Source organism: Penicillium daleae (assembly GCF_028827525.1).
Source record: "Penicillium daleae strain IBT 16125 chromosome Unknown utg000001l_segment0_segment0, whole genome shotgun sequence".
NCBI lineage: Eukaryota > Fungi > Ascomycota > Eurotiomycetes > Eurotiales > Aspergillaceae > Penicillium > Penicillium daleae.
The window spans coordinates 1578478-1605022 of NW_026623149.1; the positions used below are offsets into that span (position 1 = coordinate 1578478).

At 50.4% G+C, this 26545-nt stretch overlaps 10 protein-coding genes across 10 annotated transcripts; 7 read left to right on the plus strand and 3 right to left on the minus strand.

The window, feature by feature from the left end:
- Positions 1-568: 568 nt before the first annotated feature.
- Positions 569-1630, plus strand: N7458_000475 (inositol monophosphatase family protein; the record flags this gene model as incomplete). Its single annotated transcript, XM_056903869.1, has 1 exon — positions 569-1630. The coding sequence occupies one exon, from the start codon at positions 569-571 to the stop codon at positions 1628-1630; it is 1062 nt and encodes a 353-aa protein (XP_056771636.1).
- Positions 1631-3374: 1744 nt separating this feature from the next.
- On the plus strand, positions 3375-4444 carry N7458_000476 (DUF1774 domain-containing protein; the record flags this gene model as incomplete). Its single annotated transcript, XM_056903870.1, has 3 exons — positions 3375-3598; positions 3730-4169; positions 4245-4444. 3 exons carry the CDS (start codon positions 3375-3377, stop codon positions 4442-4444), a joined length of 864 nt encoding a protein of 287 aa, XP_056771637.1.
- Positions 4445-5835: 1391 nt separating this feature from the next.
- On the plus strand, positions 5836-9525 carry chsB (chitin synthase class II; the record flags this gene model as incomplete). The annotated part of the gene is made up of 4 exons (XM_056903871.1): positions 5836-6059; positions 6409-8317; positions 8375-8541; positions 8595-9525. 4 exons carry the CDS (start codon positions 5836-5838, stop codon positions 9523-9525), a joined length of 3231 nt encoding a protein of 1076 aa, XP_056771638.1.
- Positions 9526-10017: 492 nt separating this feature from the next.
- On the minus strand, positions 10018-11229 carry N7458_000478 (phenylacetaldoxime dehydratase family protein; the record flags this gene model as incomplete). Its single annotated transcript, XM_056903872.1, has 1 exon — positions 10018-11229. One exon carries the CDS (start codon positions 11227-11229, stop codon positions 10018-10020), a length of 1212 nt encoding a protein of 403 aa, XP_056771639.1.
- Positions 11230-13183: 1954 nt separating this feature from the next.
- On the plus strand, positions 13184-13997 carry N7458_000479 (uncharacterized protein; the record flags this gene model as incomplete). The annotated part of the gene is made up of 2 exons (XM_056903873.1): positions 13184-13424; positions 13474-13997. The coding sequence occupies 2 exons, from the start codon at positions 13184-13186 to the stop codon at positions 13995-13997; spliced, it is 765 nt and encodes a 254-aa protein (XP_056771640.1).
- Positions 13998-14847: 850 nt separating this feature from the next.
- Positions 14848-16704, minus strand: N7458_000480 (uncharacterized protein; the record flags this gene model as incomplete). The annotated part of the gene is made up of 3 exons (XM_056903874.1): positions 14848-16344; positions 16396-16560; positions 16615-16704. 3 exons carry the CDS (start codon positions 16702-16704, stop codon positions 14848-14850), a joined length of 1752 nt encoding a protein of 583 aa, XP_056771641.1.
- Positions 16705-18811: 2107 nt separating this feature from the next.
- N7458_000481 (ankyrin repeat domain-containing protein) lies at positions 18812-20056 on the plus strand (the record flags this gene model as incomplete). The annotated part of the gene is made up of 1 exon (XM_056903875.1): positions 18812-20056. The coding sequence occupies one exon, from the start codon at positions 18812-18814 to the stop codon at positions 20054-20056; it is 1245 nt and encodes a 414-aa protein (XP_056771642.1).
- A 605-nt stretch (positions 20057-20661) lies between these two features.
- Positions 20662-22398, plus strand: N7458_000482 (uncharacterized protein; the record flags this gene model as incomplete). The annotated part of the gene is made up of 1 exon (XM_056903876.1): positions 20662-22398. One exon carries the CDS (start codon positions 20662-20664, stop codon positions 22396-22398), a length of 1737 nt encoding a protein of 578 aa, XP_056771643.1.
- Positions 22399-22867: 469 nt separating this feature from the next.
- Positions 22868-23962, plus strand: N7458_000483 (ankyrin repeat domain-containing protein; the record flags this gene model as incomplete). Its single annotated transcript, XM_056903877.1, has 1 exon — positions 22868-23962. The coding sequence occupies one exon, from the start codon at positions 22868-22870 to the stop codon at positions 23960-23962; it is 1095 nt and encodes a 364-aa protein (XP_056771644.1).
- A 554-nt stretch (positions 23963-24516) lies between these two features.
- N7458_000484 (putative glutamyl-tRNA(Gln) amidotransferase subunit A) lies at positions 24517-26503 on the minus strand (the record flags this gene model as incomplete). Its single annotated transcript, XM_056903878.1, has 7 exons — positions 24517-25068; positions 25121-25244; positions 25298-25719; positions 25775-25874; positions 25927-26000; positions 26060-26158; positions 26225-26503. The coding sequence occupies 7 exons, from the start codon at positions 26501-26503 to the stop codon at positions 24517-24519; spliced, it is 1650 nt and encodes a 549-aa protein (XP_056771645.1).
- Between the last annotated feature and the right edge of the window lie 42 nt (positions 26504-26545).

A 26545-nucleotide genomic window follows, 5' to 3' on the forward strand; every position in this document is an offset into this window, starting at 1 on the left:
CCACAATCGCAAAGATAATCACAATCAGAGAATAACCACGGTTTACTGCTCTCCGGTCCGAAGGCCAGACGCCTGCATCTAATTACCTCATTAAGAGACGGATTGCAAAAGCTTATCGGCAACAGTCCTTGATTTTTGAAGACGTGGAGTTTTCCAGAAATTTAATCCATTAAATAAAGTAATTTATAGGACGTATTATGGCCGATATTCCGTACCATACGCCGAGACTGTCTTAAAATAGGGTATATAGTGATAGTAACTGTATTAAGTATAGTGGATTTCAGCGTAGGGTTTGAGGAGCAAATTGTGTGTGTTTAGCGTGGAAGCCAATTTCGAATTTGAGACTTGCTCTCCCAGGCTTCAATGACGTAGTTGCCCATTACCCCACGTGATCCACCCGGTGAAATGATCGGGACCCAAGAAATATATTTCACGATAGCGGGGGAGCACTCAATTGAGTCATTCCACACTTCCCAGCCGGCCCAACTACGGCGGGACACTCAATTCCTCCTCCTCAGTCCATCACAAGCACCAATTCCGCTCGACCACCACCACCCAACCCACCAAAATGAACACACACCGTTACGCCAAAGAGCTGCACCTAGCCAGCCTCGCCGTCCAACGAGCCGCCCTCCTCACAAAACAACTGCTCTCCGAAGTAGACAAAGGCTCCTTCGACAAGAAGGACGACACCCCAGTGACAATCGCCGACTTCGCCGCCCAAGCCTCCATCATCGCCGCCATCCACCACACCTTCCCCACCGATCAAATCGTCGGCGAAGAAGACTCCACCGCCCTGCGCGAGAACCCAGATCTCCTCGAACGTACCTGGGAACTTGCCACGTCCGTACACCTCGATGACGAAGCCAGCGAAGCATTCCTGCACACGCCCAGCTCGCGCGACGAGCTCCTGGAGCTTATCGATCTCGGCGCAAAGGGCGCTTGCGGGCCCGGCCGTGTCTGGACACTGGACCCCGTCGACGGCACGGCGACCTTCATGCAGGGCCAGCAATATGCGGTGTGTCTCTCGCTAGTCGAAGACAGGGTACAGCGGCTCGGTGTGCTGGGTTGTCCGAACCTGAAACTCGGCGAGGGCCCTGTCTCGGAGGAAACGGTGGACCGGGACGGGTACGGTCAGCTTTTAACGGCCATCGCGGGTCATGGGGCGTTCATTGCGCCGCTTGGAACGGGCGCGCTACAGCCTTGCCAGGCGCTGGAGAGGATACCGCCGGTTGAGACGGCGAGTGAGGTGCGCTTCGTGGATACGCGGGCTGCTTCGTCGCATAACGTTGATATCCATGCAAAGGTAGCCGCGCAGCTGGACTGTCCGTGGCCGAATCCTGTGGACTTGTGGTCGGCGCAGATGCGGTATGTGGCTATTGCGGTGCAGGGTGGGTGTAATGCCTTTGTCAAGGTGCCGCGGCGGGAGAGTTATCGGTCGAAGATTTGGGATCATGCTGGGGGGATGTTGTTGGTGCAGGAGCTGGGGTGTGTGGTTACGGATTTGGAGGGACAGGAAGTTAATTGTGGGCTTGGTAGGACGCTTGGTGGATGTTATGGAATGGTTGTTGCTCAGGCTTCGATACATGGGCGGGTATTGGAGGCTGTGAGGGCTGCGAGGCAGGCATAGTTCATGGTTAATGGTTCATTATGTACAGCAGAATACATGACATTGCGAATATAAAAGCGAAATTGATTAGAACATACTAATTTAGCGAGTTCATTTTACTAGAAACCCCAAAAAAAGGAGCTTGTTGGTATATCTACTTTAATGCAGGTCAGCTGACAAAAATACAAAAAAAATTGCCCTCGTCCAGGTTCGAACTGGAGACCTTCGGATTACCACCCTGTTGAGGCAGGGTCGTCATAAGATCCATATGAGACCGACGTCATAACCAACTAGACCACGAAGGCTTGTTATGTTAGTACGGGCCGAATTTAGGATAGATGAGCCTTCACCACGACGATCCAGTCAAGTTGCCTGCGGCCACAAGTTATTGCTCCGTCCAGTGTCATTGTCTATGGGCATAACCTTACGAGTTAAAGGAGAACCCTCTTTCCTCAGAACAGTGTCTTGTATAATTCCTTCTCTTTTTCTGACTGAGAACAAGACAGCCATGTTGAATGGCGACCTTCAAATTAGCGGTCAACCCACACCTACTACCGCGTGGGACCATGAACTATATAGGCTTAGTTGACCAGCAGAAGGTTTTGGTTATAAATGTCTCGCGCTTCCATTAGAGTCATCACTGGAGTTCAACTCCTGGGCCAGTCCGATGGATGTTTCAGCGCTGACCCCCTTGATCCCCGCAGTTTCCTGGACTCCTCATTCGCAGGGGGGTGAAGCTATAATTGTTATTACTCGTAGCGCGTACTACGCTGGCTGCTTATACGACCTTTTTAGAGGCCTAGGTAAATATTTCCCCGCTCTAATGATAGGAGCCTACACTGTAGGACTGAAATCGTGCTCGCATTCTCCGCTACTATTTGCCTTGCTTTTCAAACCCCGGTCGGTAGGATTTTCTGTCCACTTCCAAGTGCCGTATGTCCGCTTCTTTCTGATCCAGGGGCGTCAGCCTCGCACCTGTATGGCGTCGCACCTCGCAGGAAAAGGAACTTTACTTTGCGTGGACATCTGTACGGAGCACGGAGTACAGATACATTCTTTTCTCCAGGTTGATCTGCCTGCAGGGGCCGTGCCCTTGGATCGACGTCCTCAGCATTCAGTTGCGCCATTCATGTTACTGGTGGGGTGCGACCCCCTACGCAAGTATGCTCAGATTTTTTTGCTCCTTCAACCACTCCAGATTCTCGGGTGATTTGTATAGGATTTTATTCCAGAGTCTGTCTAATCTAGTGCTGAAGTCGAGACCCCGTTTTCGGCCTCAAGTCCGAGGAGTACTACGGTACAGTATGTAGAGCAGTAGAGTAGTCCCTGCTCGGGTGAGAACCGGCTTTGCAAGCGGGGAGTGGAGCCGCTAAGATAACCTAAGCTGGCCTGACATCACCAATGATAATCTCGGCGAGATCCCAGAACGAGGGGATTGACCTCATGGTGCTGCAGCCGGATTGGCGCCACCTTGGAAGATGGCCTTATTGTCTCGGTCATCAGACCATGCCCGCACTTCTGGCCACGGCACCAGCTAATCGCAGCCCTCGGACGAGAAGCACCACAGTAAAGTACCAAGGTACAACGTAGCTGATGTTGGGGAACCTCAACCGATGAGCTAGTCAGAGACATTATCCGACTGTACTAATAACTTTGTTACTTGGGCCGTATATAACCCAATCCCACCCCCGCTTCTGAACTTCTGTTTTTCGTACGTTAGGCTGCAGTTTCACCTTGTCCGAAATTCCTCCGCTCTTCTCAATCCATGGCAATCTACAACCCCTTCACCCGTCGCGAGACGCATAATGCCCATGCCTTGAGCCTGTACCGGGTCTTTGTGCCCCTCACCTGGGCCTTGGTTGTCGTCGTCGGCATTTACTATTCCATCCACTCGCCCGATGATACTAAGGGTAGCAAGAAGATCTGGAAGCAGGCCAACAAGCATAACACGCCCTTTAGTCAGAACACGACCGTGACTCAGATTTACTGGTAAGATGATACCTGTCCTTCATACTAGATAATGACAACCCTTTGCCCATTCAGTCTTCATCCTCTAGCCATATCACCAAACCTATTAATCCACAGCGAACAAGTTCCCATTGACTGACCACCTCACACAGGATCCTCCTCCTCCTCTCGCAGCTCAGCTACGTCTGGCACCTCTTCTCCAAGGAAGCCCCCGTCGTCGCTGCCGCCGCCAACGTCGCCACACACTTCATCCTGAACAACCTATTCGTCTTCGCCTGGATCCTCCTCTGGACCCGCAACCACTTCTGGGGCTCCGAGGTCATCCTCATCGCCCACTTCATCAACCAGGCTATCACCTACTGGCGCCACCGTGGTCTACCCGCCTTCGTCCACCTATCCGCCGTCGCAGGCCCCTACGCCTGGACTCTGACGGCGCTCTTCTGGAACGGCGCCGTCGCAGTGAACAGTCACAACTTGCCTGGCCGGATCGTGGCTAATATCTTTATTTGGGTGATCCTGCTTATTGGTCTGTTTGATATCGTGGTGCGCCAGGATTATATCCTGGGTTATAGTCTGAGTATCCTCACGCTGTGTAAGTTTCTGCACCTTGGATTGATAGTCTCCATTGTTGAGGGGAGGACATTCCGTGCTAATGGATGGCTTTTAGCGCTGGCAATCCGCCAATTCGAAGTCAAGATTATTGCTCTGCAGTGGATCTTTGCCATTGTCATCTTCGCCGTCTTCCTGGTCACTTCTATCTATATTTCTACTACCAAGTATTACGGTCGTGACAGCTTGTTCCGCAGTGTTGCTCATCCCGAGTCGACGGATCGTGAGCGCCAGCCTCTGCTTAATGAGGAGGCATAAGGCAGGACCTGGAATAGGAATTGGTCGGGAGTTGAATAGGCGGATGGATGTGAGAGGTTTGGTGGATCGGACGTATGGTCATAAGGATGTGACTTGGTTGAAGATTGTGGATGGAAAGGGGAGTGGAAGGAGGAATTGGGTGTCAGTTTGTTGATGGAGAAGCTTTGGTGGAATTTATGAACTGTTTTCAATTCATTTATGCGTGATGGGTCATGGATATGTCGAGAATGGTTCCCTTATGCCTTGATCTTGGTTTGAAGTTTGGTTCTTCATGGTCTTAATATGTGGTTATACAAATGGAACATAAAAATGAGTGATCCATGTTGCAAACTACTAAGGTTGGAGTGCCTTGGGTGGCCTTCAAATCGAGGTGGTCGGAGACTTGAGTCGAGGCAAGTCGTAACAAGGACAAGGTAGAGGTTGGAGCTAACTAGGTTATATTCTGGGATCCTGGTCATAGTTATCAAATATATCTCGACAGACAGTGTCGAGACTGTTACTACTGTTCTGTTATCGAGAACGGGTCGCTCGTTAAGAGTGTTTTCTGTTTTCTTCTTCAAGCATCACTCCCAATGTGTTGGGATAGATATAGATTCTTACATGGCAGATCTCCTCAATTCATGGGGCTAGCCATCATGATCATCTTCATTAATGATATGCTCGTTATGAACTGGGGTCATTGCGCAATCTCGATGGCTGGACCCACCTCCGAGTGGAGCTGCGGAGCTGGCGACGATATCCAGCACAACAACCACGGTAGGCACGCGGAGAAGATCTATAAGTGTGAGGTGCATGGATATCTTCTACTTGCAGTTGACTTGCATCGAAAATCGAGTAAATCTGAAACCACGATTGAATTGATTGAGCCCCGTGCAGAATCATGCTCGAGGGGGACGGCTCCCTTGCAAATCAGCGACTGTTGCAACTTGGAAGCCTGCGGGGTTGCCCCGACAACCACCAAACAACCTCCACTTTGTTGACGGCGCCTGCGGATGAACCGGCCGGGACTTGTTTGCAGACCACTTGCGCTTGCGAGTAAGCTGGACCTCTCTTCTTATTCCCAAAGCATTTCCACTGCTTCGTTTCTCCTCCATCTGATCCTTCTTCTTTCCATGAGGTTATCACCATATTGATATTGTCCCGGTGAGTTACAATGCCCACATTCCTTGATGGAACTCCACATTCCAAGCGGCCTCTGAACTATTCACTAACGCGACAGTCGAGCTGTCAGACCTGCCACCTGCCTTGTCTCAGCAGCAGTACCAGTGAATCCGCAGCCCGAGGGCTCATTGTGCATCCTATCCCATCCACAGGATCCCTATTGCGTCCATACTATGAGGACGTAAAGCACTCCAGCCTCCTCATAACCGAACACATTCCACGTTCACATCATGAGCCGTCACACACAATCCACTTACGGCGACGAGCCGCCTGCCTACTTGGACCACGAAGCGTCATACCTCTCCGACAACGAGTCACCCACCGGCGGGTCGCGACAGAATGGCGTGACGATGCGCCTGCTCCCAACCAGCGGTGATGTTGACGGGGATCTGAGTGGCAGCCCTCGAGCGCCCTCGCCATCGCAGTATCAGCCAGCCTATTCTGATTCTACTCCGTAAGTCTTGTGCTTTTACACGTCTCTCAAAATCTTATTCCCCGACACATTCCTTGCGTCGCCTCCCCGACGAGGCCACATGCACACAGCGTTCATTGCGGCTCCTCCCTTGACAGAAGAGCCAAGATGCGCCTTAGTGTTTGATAGACCGTCAAGGGATGAGCCTTGCCATTGGATGTGGGGCGTCCACTCCTCGCAGTGCACTCTTGTTCGGGTGGATAAAAGTCCATCGATAGTACTTGTTTATACACCGCGTCGCGTACTTCATCTCCACCCTGATCCAGCACTCGCTTTGTTTCAGCATGGAGTACCCTACGAGGCCGCGTGCTAACATTCGAACGCGAAATAGGACGGGACAAGTTCCTGCATACGACAATCGGTATTACCATGTTCCCAGCGCAACTTCACCATCGCGTCCACCATCCAGCATTGGGAATGCCCCCAGCATCCCAGCACCTACCGCCAGTTTGGCAGATACATCGGTTTATCCGTCGATTCCCCCACGAACGGGATCACCTACCCGTCCTTGGAGCCCTGGCCATGTCCGCCCACCTTCTGTCTCGAGTGTTGGATACGAGCGCGCCGATATCAATGGTAGCCCACGCCCTGGAACACCCAGTTCAAGATACGGAGGAAGTCCCAGGAGACCTTTGCCTCCGGCTCCTCTGTTCTCGGGACCGGCACCTTCGTCGGGTGCAGACTCCAGTATCGACATTGGTGATGGACTTACGGGAGCAGACCCGTTCGGTGGGGGTGGCCGGACCATTAACCACACATCTCGCGGCAGTGTCCGATCATTCATGAGCGAGTCGACCGTGATGGGTGATGAAAAGGACGAAATGGCCAAAGTCGACTTGGAAGATGACGACGACGACGAGGTGAGCATGATCGATCCAAATCTGCACTATGGACCTGCTCCCGATAAACAAGGCCGCCGAGGTGTTCGCGCTACTCAGATGGCCAAGAAGGAGGTTCAGCTCATCAACGGTGAGCTGATCCTGGAGTGCAAAATTCCTACTATTCTGCATAGTTTCCTGCCTCGCCGCGATGAGCGCGAATTTACTCACATGCGGTACACGGCCGTGACCTCCGACCCCGATGAATTCACATCTCGGGGTTACAAGCTGCGCCAGCAAATTGGTAGCACTACTCGTGAGACCGAGCTGTTCATTTGCGTGACGATGTACAACGAAGATGAGATCGGCTTCACCCGAACTATGCACGGTATCATGCGCAACATCACCCATTTTTGTTCGCGTACCAAGTCTCGTACCTGGGGCAAGGACGGATGGAAGAAAATTGTGGTGTGTATTATTTCCGATGGTCGGAAAAAGGTGCACCCACGGACCTTGAACGCATTGGCCGCCCTGGGTGTTTATCAAGAGGGCATTGCGAAGAACATTGTCAACCAGAAGGAAGTGCAAGCCCATGTGTACGAGTACACAACGCAAGTGTCGCTCGACTCGGACCTGAAATTTAAGGGTGCCGAGAAGGGTATCATGCCTTGTCAGGTTATCTTCTGTCTGAAGGAGCACAACCAGAAGAAACTCAACTCTCACCGATGGTTCTTCAATGCCTTTGGTCGTGCCTTGCAGCCGAATATCTGTATCCTTCTTGATGTCGGTACGAAGCCTGAGCCAACCGCCTTGTATCACTTATGGAAGGCATTCGACCAAGACTCGAATGTTGCCGGAGCTGCCGGAGAAATCAAGGCTGGTAAGGGTAAGGGCATGCTGGGTCTCCTCAACCCACTCGTTGCCAGTCAGAACTTCGAGTATAAGATGTCCAACATTCTAGACAAGCCCCTGGAGTCTGTTTTCGGTTACATTACTGTGCTTCCAGGTGCACTGAGTGCCTACCGCTTTTTCGCCCTCCAGAACGACGCCGATGGTCATGGCCCACTGAATCAATACTTCAAGGGTGAGACACTACACGGCCAGGATGCGGACGTGTTCACGGCCAACATGTACCTGGCCGAGGATCGTATTCTCTGCTGGGAGCTGGTCGCCAAGCGAGAAGAGAGATGGGTGCTCAAGTTTGTCAAGAGTGCCGTTGGCGAGACTGATGTGCCGGATTCGGTGCCTGAGTTTATCTCACAGCGTCGTCGTTGGCTGAACGGTGCTTTCTTCGCCGCTGTGTACTCGATTTTCAATGCTAAGCAGATCTGGAAGACGGATCACTCGCTGGCAAGGAAGATCTTGTTGCATATTGAGTTTGTGTATCAGTTCTTCAACTTGCTGTTTACTTACTTTGGTCTGGTGAGTGACTTGTCGTCGGTGATTTGTTGTGGGCCTTGACTGACCTCCTCCCTTTAGGCGAACTTCTATCTTGCTTTCTACTTCATCGCAGGTTCGCTCACTGATAAGAAACTTGATCCGTTTGGTCACAATATGGGCAAGTACATCTTTATTGTGCTGCGCTATGCCTGTGTTTTGGTTATGTGTCTGCAGTTTATCATCTCTCTGGGTAATCGTCCTCAAGGGTATGTTTATTGCACCCCAAAATCGAGGATTTCAAGCTAACATTCAGTTCCAGTGCGAAAAATATGTACCTCTCCGGCATTATCGTTTACGCCATCATCATGTTCTACACCGTCTTCTGCGCCCTCTACCTGGTCGTCAAAGAGCTCATGGCACGCGCTGGTGTTGGCGGTGACGAATTGGACGTCAGTAACTCGCTCCTCGTCAACATCGTCATGTCCATGTTGTCCACGGTCGGCCTTTACTTCTATACCTCGTTCCTGTACCTTGACCCGTGGCACATGTTCACCTCGTCCGCGCAATACTTCTTGCTCCTGCCCAGCTACATCTGCACGTTGCAGGTATACGCCTTCTGTAACACGCACGACGTGACATGGGGTACCAAGGGCGACAACGTCATCAACACTGACCTCGGTGCTGCTAAGGTCATCAACGGGTCAACAGTCGTCGTTGAAATGCCCTCTGAGCAACTCGACATTGACAGCGGGTACGACGCTGCTCTGCGCAATCTCCGCGATCGCCTCGAAGTCCCCGAGACGCCTGCCTCAGAGGCTCAGATGCAAGAGGACTACTACCGGGCTGTGCGTACATACATGGTTTCCGTCTGGATGGTCGCCAACGTCATTCTTGGTATGGCCGTTTCCGAGGTCTACGGCGTGGACTCGGGCGGTACGAACATCTATCTGGCTATCGTCCTGTGGGCCGTTGCTGTCTTGGCCGCTGTGCGTGCCGTCGGCTCAACGATCTACGCTATCCTGAACCTCGTCCACAAGATCGTCGAAGGAAAGACCAAATTTGATGCGGGCAATATGTCCAACTTTGCCCCCAGTTCTTTCGGTGGGAGCAGTGTTAGTGGGAGCTCGGAAGGCAGTGGTAGTTCAAAGCCTATCCGGTACAGTGGTGGACCTAGTGTCAAGGACCGCATTGCAGAGGCTAGATGGGCCGCTGGCCGGACTTTGGGCAAGGCCATGTTCTGGCGAAAATAGATGTGCTGTGTTACTTGCTTTGCCTTGATTATCTGCCGCTATTTGATGTTTGATTCTCATCTACGGAGTTCTTGATATGATATCTGGGTCTATGAATTGGCCTTCTTCTTTTGTTGTTGCTTTGGGGTTTTTTTTCATTTTCTTCTTTCCTTATGATGGAAATATTTGTTATGATATGGGGCCTTTTTGGATACTGGTTTTGATGGATTACCCAAACCGGATGACCCTGCAGCTCTTAGAGCTAGGGTAATGTGTCTATGTGAACTATGGAATGTACTTATGCGTTTGGATTGATTTGATGATTTTTTTGATGGTTCAACTCCTTGAACTTGCAGTATGTGTAGTAGCCATGATAGGCGTTTAACACACTGTAACTGTCGTCCTTACTATTCATTTACAACTTGGTAACTGGCCTGCTCAGACCTGGACATTCATGACGGACCTCGACTATTCAATTCAATCCCCGTTCAACTATCGAAGCCCCCAATTCTCTCACAAAGCACGCACATCCAACAAAGCCATCCCCTTCGCCACACCCGTCCCCTCCATACAATTCACATACTCAAATCTCGCCTCTCCACCCCTCAGAACCGAAACCTCATGCCAAGTACGAAACCTCCGCTCATCCCCAAACCTCTTCCCATGCTTAACAGCACCCGCCCAAATCGCCAAATGCGACGGATGCCGCGCAGCCCACCCTTCCAGATCAGTCATATTCCTGAAAAACGCCGTCACGCAAGCCTCCTTCGTCTGGCGGATGGTCGAGATGGAATCATCGCTGGAGGCGGTGAATACGGGTTCGATGTTATGCAGATATCTCACGCCGCTGGAGCCGGTTTCTTGCGGGGATGTCCATAGATAGGATAGACCGGCGCGGAGTTTTGGTTCGAGGGTGTTTAGGTATGCGTCTGCTTCTTCGGTGTTGCATGTTCCCCAGAACTGGCCTGAGCGGATGTGTACCATGTTATGTGGGTTTGTGCCGGTGATGTGCGTTCCAAGGGATTGGGTAATGGTCTTGATAGCTGATTGTGATTCTGGTAGATTTGTAGAGTGGTTTTTGTCTACGGCTTCGCGTTCAAATAAATCCTCTGCAGACCCGGGAATGCGGTCTCGCGCTGCACCCCAGTACCCAGTGTGCACGTGTTGCGCTGTCGATGTACCAGGCAACCGTGCCAGGCCGGGAAGATAATCCGTAGCTGAGTATACTGTCTCGAGGCGTGAAGTATCGCTCGCGAAATGCTCAACCCATAGCCCGATATGAGGCTTTGAGACCGGGTCAAGAGAGTGGTAGATCTCTGCGAGATGGAGGTTTTCGAGGCTGGCTTTGTATTTGGTTTCTTCGGTCCAGTAGCAGACCCATATGAGAGACTGGGACTCAGGGCTGGTCTTTGGAGGTATATCAGAGTTTGTGAAGTCTTGATTATGAGAAAGTGGATGCGTTGTGCTTGTGCCATCGCCGAGAAGTTGAAACCGCTCTGTTGACACCGGTGCGGATTCGGGATTCAAGAGCCGTTCTTGGATTTGAAGAGCAGGCTGTTTGAGTGAGGTAGCACTTTGTTGTGTATCATCAAAGCTTGTGCTATGCAGTTGAATGCCGATATATGCGGTGAACACTCTATTCAATCCCTCCGGAAATGTAAGATGGAGCCTCGGTGGTGGGTTGTGGCCGGGCGGCTGGCGCAAAGGGTACACCCGAGTACACATGGCTCAGCTCTTGTTCTGAGTATTTGAAAGGCCTTTTGAGCGCAGAAGAAGATATTTACCCAGAGTCTCCGAGCCTGTTCGGTGTATGCGTTGAATGATATCTTCGGGGAATGTGTTGTGATGACTTACTGAGAACGGGAATTGCGGCTATAGCGGGAGATGAGTTTGCCGAGGGAATAATGGGAGAGCGGGGTGCATCCAGCCTTGGAGGTTAAGACATCTATTTGGAATAGATATACTCTTATTATATATCGTATAGAAATCTTAGCCCGTCCTCCTTTACGGTCGGACCTTTACCATAGTAAACCCTATAAACTACGGTTAGTAGTTTTGGAAATGCCGATCTATCCTATTTCTCGGCCCGAAAGGACCTTGAGGCCGTAGGGAATGTTCTCCTCTACTTTGCTACTGGGTCTGTATTATAGGACGAGTTTAAGACATCTAAGCAGAATACTATAGATTTCCTACCCGTATTTAATGGTTATTTTATAGTAATTTCGTCGGGTGAATTGAACCCTGCTGATTATGGAGTCCTTCGGTGTAATTTTCTTACTGTACGTAAAGGTCTCTTAAAGGGATCGCTCCTTAGCGGACTTACTCCTCCGTAGAAAAATTTGAGCTTAAAGGCGCTGTCTAGTAGAAATACCGGCGATTTATTTGATAGCCTTAGAGAGAAGATGTTAGCCGTCGGACAAAGAGCCGGCGATGTTACCTTATAGACGTAAGAATAAGCCGTCTATATTATGGGGGCCTTAGACGAGATTATAGCGATCTTTATGATTCTTTTGATGCGGGATAGACTATTACGTACGCGCCGATAGTATTTGATGGGCGTATACTATCTTCTAAACCGACTTTGGAGAGACCTTCGCTAGTACCTATGTATAGTAAGCTATGGCTCTATTTTATTCTAGCGCCTTATTACGCTTCGTATTTATAAATTTATAGGAGCTTTGCTCGAAGTGATTCCCGTCTATAATATTTACTAGACGAAGTATCTATCGGAGCTTATATATATATAGATGGCCCTTGAGCTGGAGTCCTCTTCTTTATGGAGGCAAGCTTGGATATACTGGAAAGATTATGCTAACTTCTTGAATAAGCGAAAATGAAATAGGACTAGGCGTGGTATGTTAGAATTGGTTCGATTACTCGTATTGTATTTCCCTCTATAGAGCTTCTAATATATTCTTCCAGGATCGATACCTAGGCATCAAAGATTTTGTGGCGAGTATTGATAGCTATATATTACTATCCAGTCTCTTAGCGTCGTGACTAAGCCCTAATTATTGACAGTGACAAGAGATATCCTAGAGTCGTCTCATTATTCTAAAGTGAAGAGTGTCTAATGATGAGATAAAGAACCTTTAGTTTAGAAAGACTTGAACTATTACGTGACCACGCTTCAATAGTACAAACATTGGGGCCAAAGTAGAGTCTGAAAACCATCGTCATAATGGAGGAAGTCATGGTCGAATCAACTTGGCGATACGCTTACCAAGCTTCGGGCTTCGGTATTCAGCAGGCCGAACCTTTTGAATGCGGCACCCAAAACACCACATTGGAGACCGGGACTGTTTCACATAGCTTGATTTGTCATTTACCTTTTAAATTCAAGGCAGAAGCCAAAGACGTTTCCATCCTAAACAATTCCCGTTTTTTGGACTACTTAGTAAGCTTTCTCAGAAGAGGAAAATGCAAAGCATGTAAACAATGCAAACTCCGATTTGTCATGTTGGCGGAGAAAACGTTCTTTGTTGATGTTCCGTGTTCTTGACCGCACCGATCGCCAAACAAGGTTTCTCCAACAAAACAGTGCATAATGTGCAAACACAGTCAAATTCCTCTTCGTGAAGCACGAGACGGCTATAAAGAGCGCCAAATATTTGCAGGAGAAATATATTTCTTCCATCAAGAAACATTCTGCTTGCACTAATAAACATTCCGAGAGAAAATGTCGAGTACATCCCCAATTATTCTCGTCCTGGGGTCAGGGCCCAACGTTGGACAACATGTGGCTCGTGCATTCGCCTCGCGAGGCTACAGAGTAGCTCTTACTTCGAGAAACCCCTCTGAAAAGAACGGCACTGAACAACTGCACATTCAGAGTGATCTTTCTAATCCAGACTGTGTGAGCGATGTTTTTTCCAAAGTCAAACAAAGCCTGGGTATTCCGAGTGTCGTCGTGTATAATGGTGAGAGTATTTCTCTGCCTCTAAAGCGATCTGGGCTGACATATTCTAGCTGCGGCTGCGACCCGTAATGATGCGGAAAATCCGTTATCTCTCTCGCAGGCCGATTTTATTCGCGACTTCAATGTCAATACCGCAAGTGTCTTTGCAGCTGCCAAACTTGCAGCTATTGGGTTTTCAGAGCTTCCCGATACCGCCTCGAAGACGTTTATATATACTGGAAATATACTCAACACTACTATCATCGCCCCGCTTTTGTCCCTTGGGGTAGGGAAGTCTGCGACGGCACATATCATTCATTCAGCCGCAGCTGCCTATTCTGATCGTGGCTTCAAGTGCGTTTTCTTTGACTCTTTGAACATCGTCATAATTGCTAATGTAGAAACTCCAGATTTTACTATGCTGATGAACGCAAACCTGATGGAACTCCAGCCTATGGGGATATTGACGGACAAGCGCATGGCGAATTCTACATTCACCTCGCCGGCCGAAATTCACAAGGTCCTTGGCAGCAGACTTTTGTCAAGGATATCGGTTACAAAAGGTTTCCAGATCAATGAACTTTGTGAATACTAGTTCCGAAATGATTATTTGGGCACTCTTCATTAAGATTCGGTATGGCAGAGGAATTTATCAGCTTTCAAACCCAGCGAAATTGCTCATGAAGGAAGGATGTATCTGAAATTTAGGATGTTGGTTTAAGTAAAGGTTCAGCCACCTTATACCTCAGAGAAATTCACACTCCTTCACTACATTGGTTTCAAAAAGAAAAAATCTCCACAAGAGTACCAAATGCAATATATGCGGTCATACCAGCGCGTCGGAGTGGAGGAAGTTCAAGTGATTGTGACCTGTCCAATGACCCGGCCATGGTGCAATAATACTGGTGACGCGCGCTCCACACGCCGATGCCCTGAAATGACAAGTAAAAAAGGAACAAAGGTATGGTTAGACTCGGCACGGTTTTGGTTGCGGTCTTAGGTTGAAGACCAAACCAAAAATTTGCGGTTGCGGTTCGCAAGGTGAAAACCAAGACCAAACCTTTTTGGTTATGGTTACAGTACCACTTTGCCAACCAGAACCAAACCCGCAAATTTGCGGTTAACCAAAACTACAGTGCGGTTAACTAATAGTTAGTTGGGAAAACTGTGGTCATCAGGAGGACTGAGGTCATCATGGAAAACTGAGGCCATTGGGAAAATCGTGGGACTCTAGAAAGCTAAGCGTGCTCTTTCGACCTTGCATTCTGACAGAAGTAATTTGAACAGGCATATCTATTGACCGGCATTGATTTTTAGATCTCTGTATACAAGAAAGTGCGCTTGGAAGAAGCAGTGTGAAAGAGATGCAAAACTTATAGGCGTGAGTGCTGTACAGTAGAATAGTGTAATATCAACAATTATAGACTAGAAGACCTTCTCAACGGTCAATCTTTCACATTGAGCAGACCCAGTCCCTCGTCTGTATCTTCAGACTGAACCCTCGAATATGTACGTCGAAGATAACGTCGGAATGTCGGGTGGTACATACTGAGTATCAAGTACACAGATGTACTAGTAAGGAAACCAGCCACAAAAAGGCCAATAAAAGTCAGGGTCTTTCGCGTCGATGTTGAATCATCAACAGCGACAGCTGCAGCGTCATCCGGTTTGAGTAATTCCACACCCTCAGGCCAGTACACCGGAGGCTGGGTTCGAACAGTCGCGGATTGTCCCAGAACTTGGAAATTCATATCCAGCGCCTCCACAGAGACCAGGTCCAGGTACCCAAGTGCAGCGAACGAAGTTTCAAAGCCTTTCTTGGGTATGATGGCGATCTGCTCACTCGGACCGGTCAGATTTGCCTGAGTGAAGAAACGCCAGTATTTAACCTCGGTAGCACCATTCCAACTAACATGGAACGTTGTCGACAGAGCTGTCCCGTTCACGCCGTGACATGATGCCACGAGAACTGGCGGGTATGATGGACGGCTTCGCCAGGGGAACTTGTAGGCGCGGTAGGTACTGAACCTCTCAGACACAAATCTGGCTTCCATGAGGAGCCTTCCGTCGTGGGTGAACTCGCTCATGTATCCGAACTCGCTCCACCCGACTAAGACGTTGCCGTTTGGTAGAGTTTGCATGTTTCCTCTTTTCCTGGTGCTTTCGTGATCGGGTCGAGTGTATCGATTCAGGAGCGTGGCTTTCATCGTGGTCAAATCAAGCTCGACGTACATGGCCGATGAGGTTGGCTCGTTGATGATAATGTCCTCAGCGCCGTTATTCAAGAACGATATGGTGATATGCGTATCGTTGGCCGAGATGAATTTCGCATCATGCTGATAAGAAAATTCGAAATCCTGCGCAAAGTCGCTCCTTTTCCCTCCGAGTCTCCACATGATGCGGCCATCTTGTCCAGAGATGAAATAGAGGGTGTTTGTATGCCTTGCAGAAAGCATGTAGTCCCCATTCTTATTCCGGTCGATGGCGTTGACGTGCATAAAGTCAGTGTTCGGTTGCTCTTGATACGGGTTGAAAGCAACAGATTCGTCCGGGGAGATTGCATCTTGCGAGGTCCATAAAAGAAGAACTTTTCCGGTGGTGATGTCAAATTCAACAAATCCGCCCGTCCATATGTTCATATTCAAATCTGGCAATCCAAACGAAGCCATATTTAGGTTCTCTTCTCGAAAGGCCAGGGCAAGGGCTCTATGTGGATCTTGGATATTGATTTCATGCATATCCACGTCCACTACTGGATCGAGAACAACAGGGGACGGATTGTACTGGTTGTCGTAGACAATTATCGTCCCCTTATCGTCCCATTTGCCGTATTCTTTGGTAAGAAGCATTGCTAGGTGGAGATCATCGCCCATGGAGTCAACCATGCGGAAATCAAAAATAGTCCGGTCATTGAAATCACTGGATCCTGTCCAGACAAGTTCCTTCTACAGTTAGTAAACGTCGCTTAGACGGGAGTGAATCACTTTGCATACTCCATCTTGATCGAATATATGAGGGCCTATTTGGGAAGGTATCCATCTAGTCGTTGCTGGCTCGCTCTCAGCCGCGAAATAGGGCGCAACAAACCAGTAGCCCGGGGCAACAGAGGACCGATCATGGTAAGTGATATTCCATTTTATTGCTCGGTGGTTGGGAAGCTGATCGATACGTGAGCAACGAATTACCAACCCAGCACGAGGACCCGCACTTACTGTGACGAATGTGGACAGATCATCATCCCTGATAGACTCAAATGCCGATGCCCCGTAAAGAAATAAAGATACAGCTCCCAAGATAATCATTCTGTGCGGGCTGCAGACTTGGCGTCGAGAGTATGTCAGACAGAGAGAGAAAGGTTCGTAAAGTGGCAACTGCCGACCACAATAATGTAAGCTCCCTAAGAGGACATCGGAACGAGAGAGAGCGCGGTAGCAGCCACAGCAGTGTGTGGGATATTTCGGACTAAAATAGCCAAGGATACGATGGTTCATTTATGGTCTCGAGGCAAGCTATCGGTAATTGAGGCTTGGCTTAGCGGCTGACTGGCCACGCGGCGCTAAGAAGTGGTAAATCTCCACAAGACTTTCAGTACTCCGTACATGGGCGTGAGATCTTTATTAGAGCATCAGAAACTTGCGACCACTAGATCAGCTCCTGAACACAGCGTTTCTCTGCACTTTGTCTGGCAAAGATGGTAGATTCTACCATGTACAGTAGGATATAGGATATGCTGGCGTTCTTCCGGGGCCTCCGCGAAGGAGCAATAAGCGACAGGAACCCACTGTCCTGTACTCCGTACAGGGTCCACATTTTGGCCCCACAGCGTTGATTGGCACCAGGCTATCATCTCGTACAGGGTCGAAACTTAATTCTGAACGGGCCGGATTCCGGGCTGATTGTGCGCTAATGCTGATTGGCGTCTCGCTCGCATTTCGCATCCGAGGCCCCCTGCGCTAGCAAGCCTCGACGACTGACGGGGGCCCCAAACGCCGCCCTCGTGTTCTCGTCGTAAGTGGCCCCTGATTCACATTGTGAATGTCATCCACTCTGATACTGCCGTATCTTAATCAAGACACCCACTCCTGTGATCATCGCCCTGTCGGCTACTGTACGTCTAATACCGTTGGGGACTTGGCGTAGACTGGGCCTAGAATGTGGGATACGGACGGATCCAGTCCAGGGCTCGATGTTTCTTAGTTCCTATTGGCCCACGCACAAGATATACCCGAGATACCGTAGTTGCGGAAAGACTATTGTCCTGACAGGTATGTATGGACAGCAGCAGACTGGTCGAGCCATCTAGCAGGGAATCTGAGTTAATTCGAACCTCGCCCATCATTTCATGACACGAAGCGCTGTCTAGACATGGTAATAGTAGTTCATGGATCTGAAACTCAAGGTACTTATTCCGAAGATCCACGTCGCACTGGAGATTTTGCCATTCCTGGCACCTAGTTACTGGCCTATTGACATTGAACCAAGTCTCCTTAGTATATAGTCCACTGGTCTTCCATCCCATTCGTCTATTTCACTCGTTCATGCCTACTTCTGACAGCAAGAATGCGTATTGAGGCCATGCACCTCTGTTTGCCGACTCCGAGAGTTAGGTACCTCATATACCAGAGTGAATATCCCACCGGACCTGTAAATTCTGTACAATATAGAAACTTCTAACAGGGTTACAATGGTGAGAATCCCTTCCAAATGATCTCTGTTCAAGATATTGATTTTCTACTTAGCTTTGAAGAAAAGTGCCATTACCGAGTCAGTGGTCTGGCCGAAGGTGAAGTGTCATCGCAAACGGGCGAGAAATGCCAGCGAGAGACTGCCTGCAGAATCGCCTCAGAATTACCCTTTTGGGATGTTGGACTCACCAGCTCTCATGTCTGGCGAAAAAAAAAAAAAAGATTGCCCAGCTCCCCCAGGACCGCGGGAGGGCCTCCCACACCTTTTCTTCCTTCTCATTTCTCATTTCTCCTTCCTTCTTTCCTCCTCCAACTCTCTCCCCTCGTCGCTCTGTGCCTCTTCGTCTTTTGCCTTTCGTCTCTGCCTTTCGTCTCTGCCTTTCGTCTCTGCCTTTCGTCTCTGCCTTTCGTCTCCCTCTCCCACTCTCACATCTCTCCCTTCCCATCTCTTCTTTTCGTCTCTTCTTACAATCGCTTCCCACATTTTCTTCTTTCACCTCTCTCCCTTTTCTCTCCTCCCACGTCCCTTCATCTCCCTCCTTCTCTCGCTTCCTTCCTTCTTCCCTCACTCTTTCCCTCCTTCACTCTTTTCCTTCCCCCTCTGTCTTCCTTCCTTCCTTCCTCTCTCCCCCTCCGTCTCTGCCCCTGAGTGGACACCAGCACTCAGAGGGCCCCTCAATAAGATCAACCCTTCCGACAAACCCTCATCTCACCTCCGACCACGATGTCCCTCCTTTCCCTCCCCAATGAGGTGCTCCTGATGATCGCCAATCAGATGGAGTCTCAGGGAACCCTCAACGCCCTGGCTCAGACGAGCCGATTCTTTTACGCCCTCCTCAACAAATCCCTTTACGCCAACAACGTCCGAAAGGGAGGCGGTTGGGCCTTGAGCTGGGCTGCAAAGCTCGGCCAGCTCGGAACCGCCAAAAAGCTCATCGCTGCTGGCGCGGAGATTGAGGTCTGTCCAATCCTCTTCCCGCTCACCCCCTTCCTCATCGCAGCGCAGTCCGGGAGTCTGAACGTCGCCCAGCTTTTGCTGGAGCGTGGCGCCAATCTCCACCACCTCGACGCGCTCAACAAGTCTGCGGTACACCTTGCCGCCGAACAGGGACACGTGGCCATGGTCAAGATGCTCCTGAAACGGGGAGCCAAACTGGTCGACCAGACCAGTTCTCGTTTCAGTCACAACCCTCTCCACGCCGCCGCCACAAACGGCCATCCCGAGATGGTCCGTTTCCTGCTTGATATTGGGTACAAGGTCGATGGCACCACCTTCGGAACCCGACAGACCGCGCTGCAACTGGCGCTCGAGCCCATTCCACTTGCAACACCCAAGTCACGCAAGTACCGACGCTCGCAAAAGGGAGAAGCGGCCCTGGTCCTCATCGAGCATGGAGCGAACGTCAACGTCTCCTATGGCTCGGACCGACTCCCCTTGCATCTGGCCATTCGCTGGCGACACGTGAAAGTTGTTGAGCGCCTGCTCGAAAAACGAGCACACCTCTACACGCCCATGGGTGATCTTGACTCGCCCATCGTCCGTGACTTTTACTCTGGGCGTCGTCCGGAGCCAGCAAGCGCCAAGGCCAAGGTTCTCACGGAGATGGCAAACAACTGCGGCAACAAGGAAATCATTCAGCTGATACAGGATGCCTTTTCTCCATTGCAGAAAGCCCAAGAGCACATCCAGTGTGGGCCAGAGGAGCCGGTCCCATACGAGAAGTTATTTGATGCAGTGGATGCGCCCGGGAATTTCGACGAACACCCCTGGAGCGAACTCAAAGAGAACCCTCTATTCGACATGGTGGGTGTGGCGGTTACATGGAGAACAGCCGGAGGGCATAACGGTCACAACATCCCCGCGAACAATCAACTCGGGTCCCTTCGCGGTGCAATGAACCCATTGGGAACGACCATGACGCTCACCTGGGACGGTACCGGGGATGTCGAATCACTTGCTCTTCTCTAGAAGAGGGGGGAGAACGAGGGTATTGATGAGGACGATCTGACGAATATGATGAGAACAACCATACATGACTCTGCGTAATGTTTAATAGCTACAGACAGTTTGGAGATTGTTATTGCTCGAATTACCAACAGAGTTCCTGCAGAGCTTTTGAAATGCAAATTCCATGCTTGTCTTTTCCATTTCCTGCTTTTATTCGTGTTCGTGTCCATGATAGTCCTGCTATTGTTCGCTTGGCAGGGCCCAGCATATTTCCATTGCTTTGCCTCCTCCAAGCATACAAGTCAGCTTCAAGTCCCCAGAGCAATGACCCGACAGCTGTGATGATTGAGGCTGCTCTCGTCACCATCCTCTGAAGTTCATACTTCCATGGAGTGCTTCCGACCACTGATATCACCGTAATCACGTGGGCCCCTCAACGCGACGTGATCTTATTGATTCGCTTATTCTTACGCGATTCGAATAATACGAGGCTGATTGGCTTGCACGCAAAGCGATTCGGCAGCTTTGCTGCCTCGATGTGCAATGATCGTGGCCCCTGAGCGAAGATCGCCAGGACGTCAACACCAGGAGAGGACATCTTGACGCCCAGCCCACTCTGAAGAGTCATGGACAACGGAACCACGGCAACCGACATCATCACCTACATTGGCGTTCCCCTGGCAGTGCTCGGTGTCCTCCCAATTCTATACACGTCTTTTCGAGCTCTCTGGACACAGCGATCAATCCGGTCCACTCTGAAACGACATGGACTGCTAGAATCTGCGTTTACACGCGTCAGTCTGATCGGAGGTATTGTCGAGGTGGAGCTGCCGCGGTGCACCGTCACCCCGCTCGATCGCGAGTCCGACGCCGATTACTGGAAATTGAACGCGCTTCATCTGCCACTAAAGGGCGGCAGTTGGTCGCTCTTTCACTGGAACCGCTTGGTCACGGGGAGAGTACTTTGTCGCTGCCAGTTCAAAGATGAATTGACCATCCCGCAGGCGGATGTGGATTTCGAAGACCTGGTCGCGTTCTTGCTCGATCGTGGGGCTGTTCCTGATCCCCATGGATGGCATGTGCTGAGGACGGTCGGTCTCTGGGCACCGCCTGGCACTGTCGTTCTGCGCCCGCCGCAAGGCATGTCCGGAGCGGTTCTTACTGTTGCAGCTCCGGATGACTCGGATGGTGTATTGAGCTTGCAAGTCAACTGGAAATCGCAGTGGGACCTGAGGAACTCTAACAGTTTACCTCCTTTCTGGATGAGACTTGGACAACCAAGGTTCGCCAAGACGGACGACGACGACGACGACGACGGGGTCACTTCTGCATCGGTGTCTGAAGCAAAGAATGTTGCCGGGCCAGAAAAATCACAGGAGAAGCCATTAAGTCGGCAAAATACGCTTGTTGCCGATTCCACCGCAGAGTCGAGCTCTTCGAAGCCAGCGTCGCTTCTTGACGAGGTTGAGCGACTGAAAGCTCTGACTACGAAATCCGACTCGGACAGCGTTCGATTTAAGATCGATCAAGACCACGTCAAGCGCGTGCTCTTCGAGAGTAAAGGCGGCTCAACTGGTGAACAACGAGAGCTATCCAGTCACGGAGACACATTTGACCTCTGGTTTGCCTGTGCAGCGTCCGCGTTGAGCCAAGATGGATACTCGGGGATATGGAACTTTGCCATACCGAGCAATATCACCAAGTTTGCAAGACAAAAGTCCGTTCCCTGCGGCGTGATGGTTGTCCTTGGTCATTTGAGCGAAGATAACGTTCCACCATGGGCATCGCCGCCACCCTCGGCAACCGAATCCCAGGCTGAGGTTCACCAGCGAATGCAAGAAGATTCATTAGCCCGACGAATGGAAAGCGCCATGCCGCCCGCGCAAGCCGCAGAAGCAAGACAGGTCAGAATGCTGCGCGATTCACAACGCTTCCACAACGGACATATCAAGAGAATACATGCGCTGGAGGAGTATCAGCAGCGACGACTGATTGAAGCTATCCAATCGCCACGGCTTGACAACATGGTCATCGCCGAGGCTAACCTTGCCTATCTAATTGGTCAAGAGATCGTTCCGAGCGATTACACCCTTGATGATCTGGCACGCGCTGTGCTGTATCTTATGGTTCTGGACGAAGCCCAGGCGAAGCTGATTGCGGATATTCTTGAGAGATGGATGTTGTGGTGGCAATTTGGAGGGATGCAGAAGGTTCAGTTGACCTTGTTGATAGAGAATAAGGTTACTTTTTGTTATGCTTCTGCGCTGGTTGCTGTCGTGCAGCGGGCGAATTCGGGGGATGGAAATTTGTCTTCGGATATGCTGGACTGTATGAGATCGTGGAGGAGAGTGAGATTGGGGTGAACGGGTTTTTAGATTCGTCAACACGTCCAGCACGACGTGTTGTCCGGCTTGTTGGTGACGGCATGTCCCGCCAGGGGTTTGTACATAGGATTAAAACAGACTACCTTAATCGATTTTGGACGATCGACTGTGCCTCATGCAGAGAAGGGTGTCTAAGTGCATGCCTGTTTGCCTGTTTGTTAGGTTGATCATTTGATATCCCACGGGGCAGATGTCGACGGCAAAATCCGATGAGCCTGCACTTTCCGACTCCCTCTCTCTACCCTCCTCTCTCTTTCTCCCACTGTCCTTTCATACCGAACAGTATCGTCCGCCTTCTCTCTTGAACTTCCTCTCAAAACTGAGAATCAAATCCAACAGTCTACCGTCGAGTCCAGAACATCTTCGAGCAGCCAAAGCCGCCGTCTCCTACCCTTCGCAATTCCACTTACATCCACCCGAGATTCTACTCCACAAGCTCGTCATCACCATGGCCTTCCAGAGCTTGCCCAATGAGTTGTTTTTCATCATCGCTGGACACTTGAGCCAGTCTGGCCTCAACGCCCTCACCCAAAGCTGTCGGCTCTTCCACTCAGTTCTCAACAGCACTCTGTACTCCAAGAACATTCGATCCAACCGCAGCTCAGCTCTGTTTTGGGCTGCGTCGAACGGAAGTTGTGGAACCGTGCAAATCATGATCGCCAACGGTGCTGATGTGACAATCAGAGCGGAACCTGATGTTCTCGCTCAACGGAATCTCAGCCACTTGAGCAGATACAACCTACAGCGCAATAGGTGCTCCATGACAATGCGCCAGAGTAAGCACAAACATGTGACAGCCTTCTCAACTTGCGGCACAACACCTTTGCATCGAGCTGCTGAGCGCGGCCAAGAAGCAGTGGCAAGATGCCTCCTAGACAACGGAGGCGATATGCTAGCCATCGACGCGGGTGGGTACTACCCCGTTCAGCTTGCAGCATATCAAGGTCACGAGTCTATTGTCAGACTGTTTCTCGAGAGAGGGTTCCAGCCAAACACTCTGAGTTGGGCGGCATTTGATCCATCGGCCCTGCATAGCGCAGTATCCGGTGGACAATCTGGCATTGTGAAACTCTTACTCGATCATGGTGCGAATGCAAGCCTGACAAAGGACTCGAAAGCGATCGCCTACTTCAATCGCTCTCCCCTCGATCTGGCATTTTTCGATCGGTTACCAAACCAAATGCAACAGAATTTGGACTCTACGCTCGGCAAAGAGAATATTCACAGCGGCAAAGAAGACTGCGCATTGCTCCTGGTCGAGTACGGAATACCATTCGAGTTGTTGGAGGAAAATAGATGCCTACTCTCTGCAGCGAGGAGAGGCTATATCAGGCTAGTCAAAGCACTAGTGGATCTTGGCCTTGACCCGAACCAGGAGCATTATGGGCAAACTGCACTGTCGTGTGCCAGGGGTGCCCGATGCCAGGAATTGATTGAATTCCTCAAACCGCTTACAAATCCCAATGCAAAAAAGAAGCGCAAGCGCCGTGCGGCAAGTCATGAAAACACCTGCTTGTGTTTTCGAGTCATCGAGGACTTTTGAGAATATTCGATGCCTTGTTCTGTGGAGGTTGGTAGCCCTCATCTGAGGAGCCAAGAGGTGCACGATTTTTTCCTATTTGGCTAGCGACATGCAAGATCAACCAAGTTTTCGAATGTTTCCACCTATGCAAATCATACTTTACCTAGAGCAGGTCTTCATACATAAGCAGTCCATAAATGGGAATAGATTTATTCGGTGCAAGCCCAGAGCCATGCTCAGCGAAGAGATCTTGTTAGAATAGCCACTAAGCTGTTGTAGAGAAAGGATCAACAATGCCTCAGAGGCACTTCGTCCACTTGACGGCTACGTGCTTTAGCATCGCCGCACCCAAAGCTTCCAGCAGATTCTTATAGGCCAATTAGCTACTTCTCGATTAAGAGTTGTGGCTCCTGAAGGTGCAGACAAAAGTAGCCTGTTCTCTCAAGAGCTCATTAGAGAGAACAACACATGGTCCAAGAACCTTGCTATCTTTGCAGGCCGTCCACTTGAGCGAGAATTCGATTCACTATGACAGAAACTTATGCTATCGCTACTTCGCGGTCAATCAACCATTCTCAAAGCTTCGAATTCTTCCCATCACCCTTGATAATCCCCTCGACAAGCTTAGCAACAGCCAAAGTCTCCTCATCCTTAAAATGTCTCCCCGCAATCTGCAACCCAATAGGCGCACTCTCATATCTCTCCGGACTCTGATACTTATTCCACTCTCTCTCATCAACCCCACTGCGTGGGACATACTTCTTATCCTGTGCCGTAAGTGCATCCAAAACAGGGTCAACGGTAAGACCAGACGGGAAAATAGCAGCAGGCATATCCGTCATGTTCCAGATCGCAGTGTAGTTCCAATAATGGGACTCGCCCATGACGGCGGCCGCGGCAGGATAAGCCGGTGAGAGGATGAAGTCGACTCCGCGCCGCTTTAGCAGGGCCTGGTACTCGTCGCGATATTCGTCACGCTCGTGCTGTAGGGTCCAGGCTTCGGGGTGGGTGAGTGGTGCCGGGCGGCTGTAGGAGAAGGCCCATTCGGTGAGTGGGCGGGCGGGTTCGCCTGATTCTTGGAGTATTTGGCGTTGTAGGGCCGCGCCGTCTGGGTAGTAGAGTGCGGACTAGAACGGGTCTCAGTACGAGTTCCTGTCGAATGGGAGTAGGTGTGCTTACAATGATCTCCCAGCCGCGCTGGTGTTTATACGGCTCCCAGTCAACAACCTTGATCCCAGCAGCAGTGAGTTTTTCCTTTGCCATTCGCAAGGCCCGGGTGATAGGTGGATGAGGACGAACACATCTAGTTTCCGATATCAGTGAAAGGTGCTGAACGTTGCTGGCTGGTAAACTCACCCGTCATCCCACATGATCCCAATAGTCACATCTCGTGTCGGGGTCAGGGGCTTCCACGGCACAGGCATCAGGGAAGTCTCGTCATCCCATGGTTCCTGATCCAACACCGCCTTTTGAAACAACTCAAGATCCTCGATCGAGGTACTCGCCATAGGTCCCACGACACCGTGGATAGTCTCCTGTCCGATACAGGCGACCTGGATTCCAGCCATGGGATTGCGCATCGCAGTAGGGCGGAAGCCATAGCCACCGCAGAAGGCAGCTGGACACCGAATTGAACCACCAATGTCAGTGCCAATGCCGAGGGGTGCGCATTTAAAGCCCGCCGAAGCTCCTTCGCCACCAGAGGAGCCACCGGGGGTTAATGTGCGGTTGTGCGGATTGAGGGTTGTGCCTGTGATGTTGTTGCTGCAGCAAAGGTGCTGGATTGGGTTAGCCAGGATGGCCAGCTGGATAGACACTTTGCTTGATGCGTACCATGAGAGATTGGGGTTGATTGGTTCGGATGTGAAAGACTGCGCCCGCATTCGCTAGTAATCGCAGCAAGTGCGCGTCTTCGGTTGCTACGTTGTCGATCCTAAGCATTTCATTAGCAACCATTTTCCTGAGCTGGGCCAGATTCAACTGACAACGCCACATATCCCGTATTGCAAGTCTTATTCTTGAATCCAATGTGCTCCTTCACACTGATTGGGACACCGTGCTGATCAAAGAATTGTCAACTCAAGCTTCTCAGTGGACTTCAATTAGCCTTCCACTAACCAAAGGTCCGACCAATTTCCCCGTTTGTTTATAGTGCTCATCAAGTTCTCGCGCCCGAGCAATAGCCTCCTCGGCCAAGAATTCCGTTGCGAAATTCAGCTGCAAGACCCGTTCAGTGAGCTTTGGCGGATTCGACACGAAGGAGCTATCTCCAATTATTCATACCAGCTGCTGTCCAAGAACAGACCGCTTGATGAAAGCGACAACAACCTCCTCAGCCGTCAATTTGCCTTTCCCCATTTCCCCCACTAGCTCTGTCGCAGAAAGGTCGGTAATCATCAATTCGCGCTCGCTCAGGAGCCCTGATTGTTTCGGAAAATCGATCACATTCTTTTGTGTAGTCGGTGGAAGTTGAGATTCCGGCAGCAACCATTGTTTCGGAATGGACTTGTCAAGGATATCTCTACCCTTCTGCGCTTGCAGTTTCCAGCTATCTAGCGACATCTTGACGGGGAAGCTGTGAATTCGTGTTATGGTTCGGGGGTG